The sequence below is a fragment of the Lissotriton helveticus genome, chromosome 6 (assembly GCF_964261635.1).
Source record: "Lissotriton helveticus chromosome 6, aLisHel1.1, whole genome shotgun sequence".
NCBI classification, from domain to species: domain Eukaryota; kingdom Metazoa; phylum Chordata; class Amphibia; order Caudata; family Salamandridae; genus Lissotriton; species Lissotriton helveticus.
In genome coordinates, this window is record NC_136067.1 from 1,198,656,669 (window position 1) to 1,198,672,170 (window position 15,502).

Sequence of the window (15,502 nt, forward strand, 5' to 3'; positions counted from 1 at the left end):
TGACTTTGTCAAAGTAGATAAGAATTTTCATGGGGGAATCTATCCTTTAACAATACTTCATGATTAGCTAAAGGAACCAAATGAAAATGTCCATAAGGATTTCATGCATCATTCAAACTTTCCAGTAGGAGTCCCTATCATCTTCATTCTGAATTTAGGAGGAGAATTTCGGCCTTGCATACAGAGTACCTAAATACAATCATAATCCAGGTATCCAATCCCTCTGAAGTCTGTGCTACTGGATCAGATAAAATTAACCACAATCTACTTAAAATTTGATATCAAAGGGCCCTTTATTTTACTATAAATCTGCCAGGGAGATAAATAGAAAAGTTCAACACAGGATTTGAACACTTTGAGGAGCTTATGATTGACTTTGGTTAATGCAATGCTTCATCAGCATTTCAGCACATTGTAAAATGCATCTTCAGGGACATCTTAGACACAGATATTATCATTTATCATTTATCTTGAAAAAAAATCAGCTTGTGAAGGCAGTGCGAAGATATCTATGAGAATACTTTCTCTTTGACAAAATGGAAAGGTGCATTTTTGAAGTGTCAGAGGTGGTGTTCCTGGGAATCCAAATGTCTGTCTTTCTTTGATGGATTTTCACAAGTAGTCCATTGCTCATCTGCAATGCATGGCAGGTTGTTGGAGGGGATGGCAAGCTGCTCTTCTTGAACTTGAGAAAGGAAGCTTTTAAGAAAGAGAATCAGCTGTCTGCTTCAGTTTAAAATCCTATCACCAGACAGATACATATCTAGCAAAAATGGAGACACTAGATGAGTATAAGGAAGGATACTGACTGGGTATCCCATTTCATGTGGATTCAACTTAGTTCTTTGATTAGGAAATGTTTTTATTGACTTATTGGCTAAGGGTATGGTATCAGTCAATTTGAAGATGTGTCAAGGCATATATATATATTTTTTCAACATTCTATATTGAGATGTTCAACCTCACCCATGCATTTGGGCTGATGGACACTGTGGAAATGCTGGTGGATGCATAGGGTTTGATATTGATCCTGAACTACTAAAAACATGAAAGGACCCTTATTTGAGCCCAAGGGTGATAATGTAAACCTCGGGATGAAGTTCCAGATCAGTCTTTTAGAAATGGTAATTGCACCATCCCATGAACACAGGCTAGCGTTCACACAACCCGAAAACATACAAACAATAACTAATCCAAACTGATGGGAACAGTAATGAGGCATTTGTAGGAAGTGAATTTCTATGTGGCCAAAAGTAGGTACATTTAACTACTGCTACCTCCTGTAGAGAGCATTAAGGAAGCTTTTTTTTTACATATGATGCATATGTTATTGGTGTACATGCCAAGATGCGGAAGCCCCTCTATAGCCTGAGGAGTCCAAAGTCATGAGAAACTTTAAAGGCATATATAGGGTCAGTGAAGATAGTGATGCTCTTGTTTGCCACTGTGATTCTAGCTCAAATAGGTGCAACTAGTTCAGCAACTTGGGCAGTTTAGTATTTAAGACACTTGCTCCCTCCCATCTCCAATTCAGCCAAACCTTGGCCCCTCACAAACAGCTCTGAGCAACTTGTGCACATTGTGGAGATCTGCGTAAAGGACATCGATGTGTTTTCCAGTTGGTCTCACACCCTCTGTCGCCCTCGGTCCAGGGGCGTAACAGAGGCCCACGCAGAACCCGCAGTGCGGGGGGGCCCGAGCTCCATGGGCCCCCCTCTGCAAAGCATGCTGGCCTGAGATCTCCTGAGTGAGCCGGAAAGGGGGGGCCTCCATGTACTTTGCAGGGGGGACCCCTTGAGTTCCGTTACGCGACTGCCTCTGTCAGAGGTAAAAGAACAGGACATTGAGCATCCCCAACCATCGAGGGGACGTATCGTGATGAGATTTTGGAGCAGGGAAGCGCAGAGCGCATTTTTATGCTCCTGCAGTGCATACAGTGAATTAACTTTACCCGCTTTGGCTTTGAATTTGTGCTGTATCTGCAGAAAGCACAGCGATGGAATAGTAATAGCAATGTTTCTGATTTCGAGCTGTGCTGCCTGAACATTAAGCACTAACGAAGAGAAATGTCAGGTTAAATTAACACAATTTACTTCCTGCAGGGGTTCCCTGCGGCGCTGCACTAGGAGAGCCCATCTTGGAACTGTCCTAGGTGTGGGACGCGGCACAGACATCTCTAGGACAGTCACAAGGAACAGGTGCGACACCTGTGCCACTATTTCAACAGCTGATCTAGGGGCAGCCATGCATTTTTTCATCTGGAAAGGCCCTGAAAACATGGTTCTTCCAAAGCAAAGTCTGAGCAGCACCTTTTTAATGTGGTGTTGTCCCCTGGACTATGGGCCTTATGTATCAAGCACAAATGCGTCCGCAAACGCCGAAATTCGCAGAATTTCGGTGTTTGGGATCGCATTTTTGCTAAATGGTATGTATGAAGCAAATCTGCGTGCAAAATAAGGAATCGCAAAATTTGCGATTTCTTTGAAAAATTCGCTTTTTTGCATTTTTCAAAGTGCCATGTGATGCACATACATGGCCTTAGGGCATGTATGTGTGCCACATGTGCACCCATGCTTATTTCAGGGGTGCAACAGGATGTCCTTTTGAAACCCCTGCACCCTTGAAATTGCATTCTCAATTTGCGATTCGCTAATTGCTAATCGCTAATCGCAAACTGAGAATGTCTTCCCATTCATTCCTCTGGGCCTCTAGGCCCATAGGAATGAATGGGGAGGTATTCCTTAATTGCGAATCACAATTTGAGATTTGCAATTAAGGAATATGTAGGATTCGCAAACTTTATTGCAAATCCTACATACATAGCATTTTGCGATTCTCAATTAGCGATTCGCAAAAAATCGCTATTTGAGAATCGCAAAATGACTTCTTGATACATATGACCCTATCTGCTTTCGATTGCAATTATAGACCTACCTATTCAATTTGCCCTATTTGTTTTTGGTTTAAGTTCTTCAGTTGTTGGTGCTCTGTGGAAAAAATAGACCAGGACATTTTAAAAAGTTACTATTGCAATATCACATGCAGTGCTCACTGAGATGACATGACACAATCTAACCGAAGTCACGTCACAACCCTCTGTATTTTACAGTCATTGCATTCTAAGACAGTCTAGACATCTTGATTACTAGACACAAAGGGCCATATGTATCAAGTGAATTCGCATTCACAAAGGCCGAAATTCGCCGAATTTCGGCTTTTGCGAATGCGAATTTGCTACATGGTATGTATTAAGCAAAACTGGTGTAAAATAAGGAATCGCAAAATGTGCGACTCCTTATTTTGCAATTGCATTTAAGGAATCACGAATTTGGCGATTCCTTAAATGCAATGTATAAAGCAAAAAAAATTGCAAAATGTCCTCAAGGAATCGCAAATTACCACCAACTTCTAGTTGGTGGTAAGTTGCGAATTCCTTGAAAAATGCACATTTTTGCATTTTTCAAAGTGCCATGTGACGCACATACATGCCCTTGGGGCATGTATGTTCACCACATGTGCACCCATGCATATTTCAGGGGTGCAACAGGGTGTCCTTTGGACACCCCTGCACCCTTGAAATTATTCTCAATTTGCGATTAGCAAATTGCGAATCGCAAATTGAGAATAATTCCCCATTCATTCCTATGGGCCTCCTGGCCCATAAAAATGAATGGGAAAGTATTCCTTAATTGCGATTCCCAATTTTGTATGAGCACAGCACTCCATCTAGGTGTAAATCACCTAGGTCTTGGATACCTGTGTCTTGCCATTGTTGTAGTTCAGCCGCAGTTGTTGTGTTAGGACCCCGAGGTGTTCCTTCCAGTGGGAGGGCGGGGCATAGGGAGTGGTTGTTTGGCTTATGAAGAGTGCTCTGCGTTAGCATTTATATGCCACTTCTAACAATAGCGGGCTTGGGGTTTTACTAACCCTGGGCGTAGTTCGCGAAGTAGCGCTACGCGTAGCTACGCAAAGTGCACTTCGCACTACGCGAGCTTAGTGTAGCACTACGCGAATTGCGTAGTAGCCTGTTCGCACTGTGCTAGATGCCGTTTTCAATGATTGCACAGTGTGAACAAGCATCCGGCACTGTGAAATCATTGAAAACGGCATCTTGCACAGTGCGAGCTGTAGTTTCCTGCCGCTCTAGTAGATTTTTACTCGAGCGGCAGCTTCCTCAACGCGGACTGGTAGTTTCTCATCGCTTGAGGTTGCGAGCATACGCAACCACTCGCAATGAGAAACTTGACCTCCCCGCGTTGAGAATCTCGCCGGGAGGTTTATTTTCCATGCTCTCGATCGGCAACTTGATGTTGCTGATCGCGAACGAGGAAAAAGTCTCGCCTGGATGTCATTGTGCTTGCTCGCGGTCGCCAACTTGACGTTGAGGACCGCGAGCAAGCAAAAAATGACCGCTGCACTACGCTATGCGTGTTGGCACTGTGCTACGTGCAATTCGCGTAGTGCAAAGTAGCGGAAAGTTCGCAAACTACGCGTGCGTAGCGTAGTACTTTGCCAAGGGTTAGTTTTCACCCTGCTGCATGGGTAGAATAGGTTTAGCATTTCAGGGAGCTATATAGGGGGGAGTGTGGTCACGGTGTCTTCCCTATGTCAATCCGCTAACCACCTGGCTATCCACTGTAATTGGGTGGCCAGATAATACTGCTCTAAGGGCCAGATGTAGGTAAATCTCATTTACCGATTCATAAATACCGAATTTTACCGATTCGGTATTTATGAATCGGTAAATGAGATGTAGGTAATAATTCGGTATTTATTACCGAATCGGTAAGATTCGGTATTTACCGATTCGGTTAATATCGATTCAGTATTTGCTATTGAATCCTATGGGCCTTGAAGCCCATAGGATTCAATAGCAAATACCGATTCGGTATTTACCGAATCGGTAAAAATACCGAATTGCTAAGGGGGACAGGGTGTCACTTTGACACCCTGTTGCACCCCTGTAACTGGCGTTTGCGCCATGTGGCACACATACATGCCCTTAGGGCATGTCTGTGTGCCACATGGCACAGGTGTACATGCACAGATGTGCATGTACACAAGAATTCGTAACTTACCATGCAATTGTATTGCATGGTAAATACCGAATTCTAAAGGCCCTGTAGCACTGTTAGAAATGCTACCTACATCTCAAAATACATTTTCGGTATTTTTACCGATTGGTAAATTTACCGAATCGGTAAAATTTACAGAATCGGTAAATTTACTGATTCTGTAATTTTACCGATTCGGTAAAATTACCGATTCGGTAAAATTACCGAAAATGTCAGTTTTTTGTGCTCCTACATCTCCATAGCCCTTTACCGGTCGGAAACGGACGAAAATCCGTATTTTTGGCCCATTCCGACCGGTAAAGGGTTACCTATATCTGGCCCTAAATTTGGAACTGCCATCCCTCCCTGGTCTGTGGGCAGATAGAACTTCTGGAATGCCACCTGGTGTCTTGAGTTTCCCCATATGAGATCTCGAATCAGGGCCTCTAAGGGTCGAAAATATGTTGGGGGGAACACAATGGGAGGTTAGTAAAGTAATAAATGAGCCGAGGAGAATTATCATTTTTGTCAGTGCCACTTGTCCTGTGATTGATAGCGGTAGTGTCTTCCAGAAGGTCACTTGAGAATGGATTGCTGTTATGGCCTTTCCTAGATTACCGTCAAGCAGGTTTGGTGGATTGTGGTATATATGTATCCCTAGGTAACGGAATGTGGTTTCGTACCATTGAATCCATTGGCCATTAAGTATGTATTCGGGATCTGTGTTGTGTTCACTGAAGGAGTACAGACAAGATTTTGGGAAATGTACCTTCAGCCCCAATATGTTGGCAAATATTTTAAGTATAGAGGGTAGTTGATGAGGGATGTGGTATCTGTCTTCTATGTACAGAAGGAGGTTGTCTGTATATAATGACACAACATGGGTGCCATCGCCTAGCGTGATCCCATTACTTGCCTCCTCTCTGAGGGTCTCTGCCAGTGGTTCATTTGCTAGGGCAAATAAGGGTATAGAGAGGGGGCATCCCTGAATTGTCCCTCTGCATATCTTTATCGAATCCGATATGTGTGGGCCTGTTTTTACCCGTATCAGTGGCCTGTCATATAGTAATTGGACCATGCTGGTAAAGCTGTCACCTAGGTCATATTTATCTAGTACAGCAAAGACAAACCCCCACTCTAGCGAGTCAAATGCTTTTTCTAGGTCCAGGACCAGGCATCCTGCATTGAGCAAATGATTCTGCGAGTAGGTAGCTACTCTGAAGAAGTGCCTTACCTTAAAGGAGGTGCTTCGAGAAGGTATGAAGCCATTTTGGTCTAAGTGGACCAGGGAGGGCATTATTGGCGTGAGTCGATCTACTAATAATTTTGCTAGTATTTTGTAGTCCATGTTTAGGAGGGCTAGTGGTCTATAAGCCCCCAGATCTGTGGGATCTTTGTTCTGTTTAAACAGGGACACCAGTTTCTCCTCTCTCATGGACAGGGAGCCCCTGTTCGGCGATTGCTTTGGAATGCAGTGTGTGTAGATGTGGAACTAGTGCTGCAGTGTATGCCTTGTAAAATTCTGCTTGTAGTCCATCGGGGCCTAGGGTTTTACCATTGGCAGGGGCCAAGATTGTGGTCCGGATTTCCTCAGGTGTTATTTGCTTGTTTAACTGCTGTGTTTGATCTGGACAGGAAAAGGAGACAAGGGGAACCTTGTAATCAAAAGGGACCAAGGGTAGTAGTACATTTTTAAGAGACAGCGGTCCCTTGTACCACAAGTTAACATAGATAACCATAAAGTTACAATCAAGATCTCGTCTGTTTTTGTATAAATAGACAATATTTAATATAAAATGGACAAAAAATTAGCAACAAAACAGTATACAATCAGTGAGTTAGCAGGGCGTGAAAGGGTATTGGGAAATCAGCCAATTTCCTTACCACAGGCAGGTGACTTAAAAGTGACTTGCAAAGTGAAATGCAAATTGGTGGAAGTCATAATAACAATAACATCTAGTACTCAACAAATGTAATCATTTTTAGTTATGAATTTAAGATGTAAGTGTTGACTCGATATTCACTTATTCCGGCTTCTGTGCCAGTGTCCACCTACAGTTTCACAAATGTCTACACCCATCATAGGACCCTCGCAGCAATGCTCTACGTCTGAGGACATCACATCCGCCAATTCACCAGGCTTGGCCCTGCATCAGTACTGCCATTTCACCATACTCACCAGGTTTGCTCGGCACCACTATCCTCATTTCACCAGCCGGCTGCCTAACCATTTTCCTGCCATTGTTTTGCGTGTTCCTGCTACCCCTTGGGACCGCCAATCGGTAGTGTGCTTTGAGCAACTTCGCAGGCATGTGCTTTATGCTTAAGTCCTGATGATGATCCCATAACCTGGATGGGGATTGAAACATAATCGACACTTACATCTTAAACTCATAACTAAAAATGTATGTATTTGTTGAGTACTAGATGTTATTGTTATTGTGACTGCCACCAATTTGCATTTCGCTTTGCAAGCCACTTTTAAGTCACCTGCCTGTGGTAAGGAAATCAGCTGATCTCCAAATACCCTTTCATGCTCTGCTCACTCACTGATTGTATACTTTTTTGTTGCTAATTTCTTGTCTATTTAATATTAAATATTGTCTATTTAGACATAAACAGACCCAATCTTGATTGGAACTTTGTGGTTATCTACATTAACTTGTGTTTGGTCTGGAGTCATTCTGGGGGGGTGTGGCAAGTCTGGGAATTTGGCGAGTAAACAATTGTCTAGTGGTCTCCAAGAAAGCTATTATTTAGTATAGTGCATGGTCATCATTTCATGTATTTTACGTTGTGTGTGAACTAGTCGCCCAATTTCAGTGTAGAGGGATTCTATGGGGCGGCTAGTGGGTCTGGACTCAGGAGCCATGTCAATAGTTTACCTGCACAGTCCATGGAAGCGTGTGTACGCGCTGAGTGTGCTGCATACCCACGGCATTGCAGCTGCTCCAGTAAGTCTGCATGTTCTGCTTTCAGTGCGTCTAGCCGTCTAGAATTTGGTGTACCCGCCGCACACTTAGTTCCGTGACCTAGCAGCTTTCTTTTTATCCGGCCCAGCCCATTGCTGAGCTGTTTCCGGGTGTTGCACTTTGCAGAAGGGGGTCTTCCGCTGTGTGCTCATTTAACTCAAAATACTCCAATATGGATGTTCCCAGGGATGCCCAGAAAGCATGATCTTCCAGTGCTGTCGGCTGGAGGTGCCAGGTGGGTATTGGTGGTGGGCTGGGGTCCCATTTAAGCTGCAGGAGTTGTGGATTGTGGTCAGAGTGTATGCGTCCCAGATACTCTGTGTGTTTAACTAGTGGGTGTAGGGGGGATGACACCACCACTCTGTCTAGGCACACATGCAGATTGTGTACTGCAGAATAAAAGGAATATACTTGTGTCATGGGGTTCTGTGCCCTCCATATGTCTGTTAGTGACCAATGTGTCAGCCACTCCCTGAGATTCTCTGTGCTAGAAGCAATCACTGGCCATGTCAGGGGATGGTGCTATCTATCGAGGTTAACATCCAGAACTGAGTTGAAATTCCCCCTATCGGCCAGGGGAGTTCACTCCAGTTGGCCAATTTTTCTGTAATATGTCTGAGGATTGTGCTTTGGTCTGTATTTCGGGCGTATAATGAGCCCAGGAGTAAAACGTGACCGTTTGGTGTGTCTTTAACAAAGACGTATCTCCTCTCTGGATCTATGACTATCTCCTTTGCGGTGTGCAGCATGCCAGCTTTAACCCAGATCTTCGCCCTTATAGATTGTGAAGAGTAGCTAGTACCATATACCTGTCCTCTCCAGCGTTTACGGAGGTGGGCTAGTTCCGCTTGCATTAGGTGTGTCTCCTGTAGTAGTGCAATGTCAGTGTGTCTACTTGTGAGGTATGCATATATTGAGTACTTGTGGCTGGGCATGTTGAAACCTCTCACATTTCAGGTCAGAATGTTGGTTTGTGCCCTGCGTGCGTCTTATACATCCCTGTCAGGGGATGGTTACGGGTGTATTTGCGACCCGGGTTGCCTGGTGGGGTCTCAGTGACAATGTGTACATATCAGGGGCTGGGGGTGTAACTGAATAACACGTAACACATACCAGACAAGATCTTCACTGAAACTCATCCAAACTGTAACGCCAAACAGTGGCAACTTTCATAGTAGGGATATCTGAATTTGGCGCGTCATGTGCTGAGCGTATGCATGGAACGATGTGCCTCGATCTGAACTAGGATAATTAAGGGGTTCCTACCGCGTTGTCAGCACACATCATGAGTGTATTGTGCCTGATATGGGATGTGCAGTTAAGCGGTAGTGTGGTGTGTGCATTCACTGCCACAGTGCAGGCTCACTACAAAAAGGATACATTACGATGTACAATTGTCCATTGTCTATATTATGTCGTCGGATATTTGCGGTGTCACATTGGGAAGCTGAATAGAATCGCCATCCTCGGAGGGGGTTGGGGACGACATCGCAGAGCCTCTGGAGCAGGTTGAGCGTGCGTCAAATTCGGTGGGCTGTGATGCAGAGTGGACAGCTGCGGCTGTCATGAGGGCATCTTGGTGATCCACCTTTCTTTCTTCTTTGACTGGGATGGCCAGAGTTGTCTTTGGCGCTCTGTTACTTCCTGTCCTGCAGCGTCGGTGAGTTCTGCCAGGTCTAAATGGTGGCTGAGAGTCGAAAGGTGGCCTGGGTTCAGTCAGGTGACCTGTTTCTTCCAACCAGTCCCACACCTTGGACGGTGCGTCGAAGAATTTTACTTGGCCTTTCATGGCGATCCTCAGCCGGGCTGGGAACATTAGGGAGTAGCGAATATTTAATGCATGGAGTTGCTTCTTGACTTCTGTGAATGACCTTCTGCGTCTTTGCACTTGTAACATATAGTCTGGAAACAGCATAATCTGTTCATTTTGTATTCTAATTTCACCCAGCTTGCGGGTTTCTCTGAGCACTGTGTCCCGACCTCTATTGTTTAAAACCTAAACAGTAGTTTAGGTTTAGGCCTTGGTCTGGATCCTGGTGGTGGTTGATGCGCTGGTACCCTGTGTGATCTCTTTACTATGAATTTTGGTGACAGGGAGCCTTCTGGTAGTAGTTTGTGCAGCCATTGTTCTACATATGTCATGGGGTCTTGTAAATGTAAATGTAAATGTTTTTGTACTTGTATAGCTCACAGCTACCCGCAGTGGGTTTCCCGGTCTTGTCCTTCCTAACCTTCCAGGAGACCCACTATGCGTATATTATTTCAGCGGGAGCAGCCTACTGCATCTTCTAGTCGGTCTTCCAAGATATTGACTCTATTTATGATGCCCGGTAAAGCCCCTGCATGGCTGTGGGTGGCTGGTTTTAGCTCTGATAAAAGTTGTCCGTGGGTCTCTACCTTATCAGCCAGTCTGTGGTGGTCTACTCTGAGCAGAGTAAAGTCCAACACTACCTTGTCTATCTTCTCCCCAAGCGTTGTGCGGGTGTGATCTAGAGTGGTGCTTAGATTCTCAACTGCTGCCAGGACAGTGTCCAATTTGGCTGATAGTGTGAGATCCATAATTTCACTTGCAGTACTTGGACCTGCGGGTAGCCCACCTTGTGCTTCAGATTGTGCAGTGGAGTGTCGCACAGTATTTTTTGGATGCCCCATGACTAACTGTTGTGCAGTAGGTATAGGAGCTGTGCCTGGAAGTGTGCTGTATGCTTTTGTTTGGTGTGATGGCTATTATATGTCCCTTCGCTTGTAGGCTGGGAAGCCCCAGTTCAGGCGACGAAATGCAGCTTTTGCCCTTCCCTGCTTGGGTGATACCAGTCTTGTTCTCCCTCTGTGACTCTTTGTTTTACAGGTTCTTTATTTGAGAGGCATGGTCGCTGTGTGATATTGTGCTGTGATTAGCAGAGTCAGGGGTGTTTGTTGGCAGTGTGTAGCTCATGCTCTATTTCCTCTGCCTGGGGCTACCTCGGTCAGGGGTTACAGTTCTTGCGCAGGGGTCCCGGGCGTGCCCAATGTCGATAGATCACCCTGTCCGCGGGCCAAGGGTTAGTCCCAATTTGCAGACAGAGAGGATTGAACAGTGGTGTCCCCGCACCCAGAGCCAGAGCGGTTTGTATTCTGCGTGGCACTGCAGGAAGTATGTTCCGATCACTCGGGCCTGGGTGGGGCCTAGGAGCCCGTTCTTTGTCTCTGAAGCTCCCCTCTTCAAGGGTTATATACGCCGCAGGGTGTCTTTACTTGGGCCCCTCTCCATGCCGTGCGCAATGAGCTTGTTGCTCCCCTGCAAGCTCCCTGGTCTGGAAGCAACACCCCGGTGGTTGCCCTTGCCTCTGCTCACCCCTATCAAAAGTGAATCTTCCTATTGTGCACAGTGTGCGTTTTGTATACCCCAGTGTTTGGTATGTTCTAGGGGGGGAGAAGGAGGATTTTCTTCCTCCCTCCCTCTTACTGGTATTGCTCCTCCCGAGGCTGTCAGCGGGAGTAGTGGTGGTTGCCGCAGGCCTCTGCTACACATGCCAGTTGTCCCTCCATGGACTCGCCTGCACTCCTATCTGCGCCACTCCATCGCAACGCACAGGGTTCAGCAAGTGAGCCACAAACCATGATGTGTAAGGGGTGGCTGTGGCACAGGGTTGGTCAGGTAGGTTGCGATCTCAGCCGCCAATTGTTCAGGCACCTCACGGCTCCTCTCCATGCTCAACAGGGCCTCACGGTGTCATCCGTCGGCGCAGTTCACGGTTCAGGTCTCATCCTCCGGTGTCGTCCTGTTCAGCTTTGTTGTTTTTTTAGTCTCCGCTGCTTCCCTGGGGTGTGTACTGTTTCGGCACCCAGACGACTTGCCTAGATGGCCGCGTCACCCGTATTATTTTACGGATAAACGAGGCTACTATGATGGAGCTCTACAGAGCTGCGTGCCATGTTGGCTGGCTAAGTGGTACAAAAGGGGGTGGTGATGGACGGAGCATCTGAACCAATCAAACACTCACACCCAGTCAACAGATCTGGGTTTAATCCATCACCGTTTTTTAGCCCACCCTGCCACCCCAGTTCAAACATGGCCATATGCAAATCAGTCTGACCCTGTGCCTCATTGGAACAGTCCAGCCCGAACTGCCAAGCCATGCCTTCCCTGGACCGGAAACAAGCTTCCGAGGACCGGTTTCTGGCATTACAGCCGTCTTCAGCCCGGCTTGCTTGAATCCAGTGGCAAAGTGAGCAAGGGACTCACGTCTGAGCATACCCTGCCAACTTATGGCGAACAAAGTGGTACAAAAGGGGATAGTGATGGACGGAGCATCTGAACCAATCAAACACTCACACCCAGTCAACAGATCTGGGTTTAATCCATCACCGTTCTTTAGCCCACTCTGCCACCCCAGTTCAAACATGGCCATATGAAATCAGTCTGACCCTGTGCCTCATGGGAACAGTCCAGCCCGAACTGCCAAGCCATGCCTTCCCTGGACCGGATACAAGCTTCCGAGGACCGGTTTCTGGCATTACAGCCGTCTTCAGCCCGGCTTGCTTGAATCCAGTGACAAAGTGAGCAAGGGACTCACGTCTGAGCATACCCTGCCAACTTATGGCGAACAAAGTGGTACAAAAGGGGGTGGTGATGGACGGAGCATCTGAACCAATCAAACACTCACACCCAGTCAACAGATCTGGGTTTAATCCATCACCGTTCTTTAGCCCACTCTGCCACCCCAGTTCAAACATGGCCATATGCAAATCAGTCTGACCCTGTGCCTCATGGGAACAGTCCAGCCCGAACTGCCAAGCCATGTCTTCCCTGGATCGGAAACAAGCTTCCGTTGGCTGGCTAGCCACGCTCCCCTCCGAGACTCTTAACTCTTAAGAGGTTTTTTTTCCCTTGTGGCTGTAACATCAGTGAGAAGATTAGGGGCCAGATGTAGGTAACTTCAATTTACCGACTCATAAATACCGAATTTTACCGATTCGGTATTTATGAATCGGTAAATATGAAGGAGGTAGATGTAGGTAATTTTTGTTTTTGAATTGAAGCCCATAGGAATCAATGGGCAATACCGATTCGGTATTTACCGAATGAGTAAATACCGTATCCTGCAAGGGTGCAGGGGGTGTCACTTTGACACCCTCAAGCACCCCAAGTACAGGCATGTGTTACATGTGGCACACATACATGCCCTAAGGGAATGTCTGTGTGTCACATTGCACAGGTGTGCATGCACAGATGTGCATGCACACCTGAATTCGGTATTTTACCACCCAATAGGATTGGGTGGTAAAATACTGACTCTTAAGGGCCTATGGCACTCTTAGGAGTGTCACCTACATATGGATTTACCGAATCGGTAAAATTACCGATTCGGTATTTTACAGAATCGGTAAATTTTACCGATTCGGTAAATTTACCGATTCTGTAAAATAATGGCCCCTACAGCTCAATCACCAAATACCGGTCGGTAACGGCCGAATTCGGCCGTTACCGACCGGTATTTGGTGACCTACATCTGGCCCTAGGTGAAGTAGGATGCTTATTCTTAAGGTTACCCTTTCCTGTGAATATTTGAGGAGAAGTTTCTTGCTTTAGGACCGTCTTTCATACTCAGTGTTAAATCTTCATTCCACCTAGAGCAGAAAGAATATCCTCCTGGTTTTCCCTCCAAACTCTCAGACACCAGAGCAACATGAGCTACATTGTTTCGATGTTAATCAATCTATTCTAATTAATGAGGAGAGAATTGCAAAAGTAAGAGCTAGTGGCTCCACCAGTTTATTTTTTAATTTTGGATCTGTCAGAAATGATTTAAAACCTTCTAGTTAGACGTTAACTGCGCGGGTTAGGTCAGTGATACTGTTAGCCTGCATGGAAGCAGAGACTGAGGCATGACCAGCAAATTGGTAATTCCAGATCCAACTCCCCAGTACTTTCTCATTAGCCCCCGTTCTTTCATGTGGAGATTTTGGCTGTTTTAAGAAGCTGAGACCTAAGATTGAAGGTAAAGAGATCTGTGTTGTTGCACCCTTAGAATTTAGTCCCTTCATTTTTATTTTTTTTTAAACAAAGTTTTATTAGCAATTTTTCCATATGGTACAATACAATTTCTATTTTATTCAGACATATATGATGTTCCCCCATCTCTGTAGTCACAACATTTTCATCTTGCATCAGAAAAATTGTCATGCATCTCAGAAAAATTGCCATGCATCTAGAATTTAGTCCCTTCATAACGAGCGCCTTAGTCCAATAACCCACCTCTATTTTGTAACAGCATGTGTGCTTTCTCTGTGTTCATAGCTAGCCTTAACTGTGCAGTTTTCTCAACAACTGTATTCTTTTCGGCTGGCATTTTCAGGGTAACGGCTTGCGGATTGCTACAGCCCGGGAGGGAATTTACCTGCAGCCTTACGAAGAGCACACGGAGAAGGTTTTACTCAGCCCTGAAGCGTTCACAGTCTACGGCACTGGCACCGCGGTCAGCAAAAAGGACTTCCTGACGGTGCTGGCAAACGTGAATCGGCTTTTGATCAGAGTTACGTACAGCAATGAGATGGAGGCCATCTACAGGTAAAATCTAGAATTGCACTTGCGAAATTTATTGTCTTTCTCGTTTACTTTCCCTGGTCATAAGTACAAAATGTACTTGCACAGACGAAGGAAATGTTTTTTGAAAAATCCGATGTTCTTAATTAAGTTGTTTTTATAATGTGAATAAATGTGTTTTTTTTCTCGTTTTGTCCAGCTTTTTTCTCCATTAACTTGATTTATCGTTTTTTTTCTTTGCGCCTGCAATTTATCAATTGTCGTCCTTCCTTGTTCAAAGGCAGGGTCCAATAGGATTAAACTAAAACGTGTCCGAGAAACTGTAGGACAGGCTGGACAGCGAATGCTGTATGTCCAAAGTTACTCTTGCAATTACAAAAAGTTGTCATACTGTTGAAAGAAGGTCTAATGTAGGAGTTCCAAATACCCGAATGCATCTGGAAACACCTGCGAATTTTTGCAATTTTTTTTTGTTGCAGTTTCATATAGCACGAACTTCTTCAACCCAGAGGTATCGGACGCTTTACATGAGCATCAACTACATTACACAAAGTCGCTTCGCATCTGTGTTTTTTTAAATAGAGGGGGCGGGAGGGGGGCAAGTGATTTGTCAAGAAACAAGATGACGTTGAGTCGAGGCTTAGACTCGCACTATGCAGTTTTGTAGTCGACAGCTGTGACCATAGCACCATCTGAACATTGTTGCTCGGTGATTCTGTCCCTTAGTGACCAAGGGCCTCATTTATGAAAAGTGACGCATCGCTGCGTGAAAACACCGATGCGTCACTTTTCACTGCGCTCTCCCTGCGACATGATTGATGCATCATATTTATAATATGACGCATCATGTCGCAAGGAGTTACAGATACGTCAGTATTTCTGACGTATCTGTAGGCGCAAAAGTGACGCATTGCTGGAGTGTGTCACAAAAGTGACGCACCTCCAGCAAT

General features: G+C 45.4%; 1 protein-coding gene across 7 annotated transcripts in view; it reads left to right on the plus strand.

Moving 5' to 3' along the window:
- LAMA2 (laminin subunit alpha 2) overlaps window positions 1-15,502 on the plus strand; it is a 3,430,794-nt gene that overhangs the window by 1,309,230 nt on the left and 2,106,062 nt on the right. For all 7 annotated transcript variants that reach the window (XM_078648920.1, XM_078648921.1, XM_078648915.1 and 4 more), the window contains exon 14: window positions 14,365-14,576. In XM_078648920.1, coding sequence (XP_078505046.1) covers window positions 14,365-14,576 — 212 coding nt within the window. The remainder of the gene's footprint in view (window positions 1-14,364; window positions 14,577-15,502) is intronic.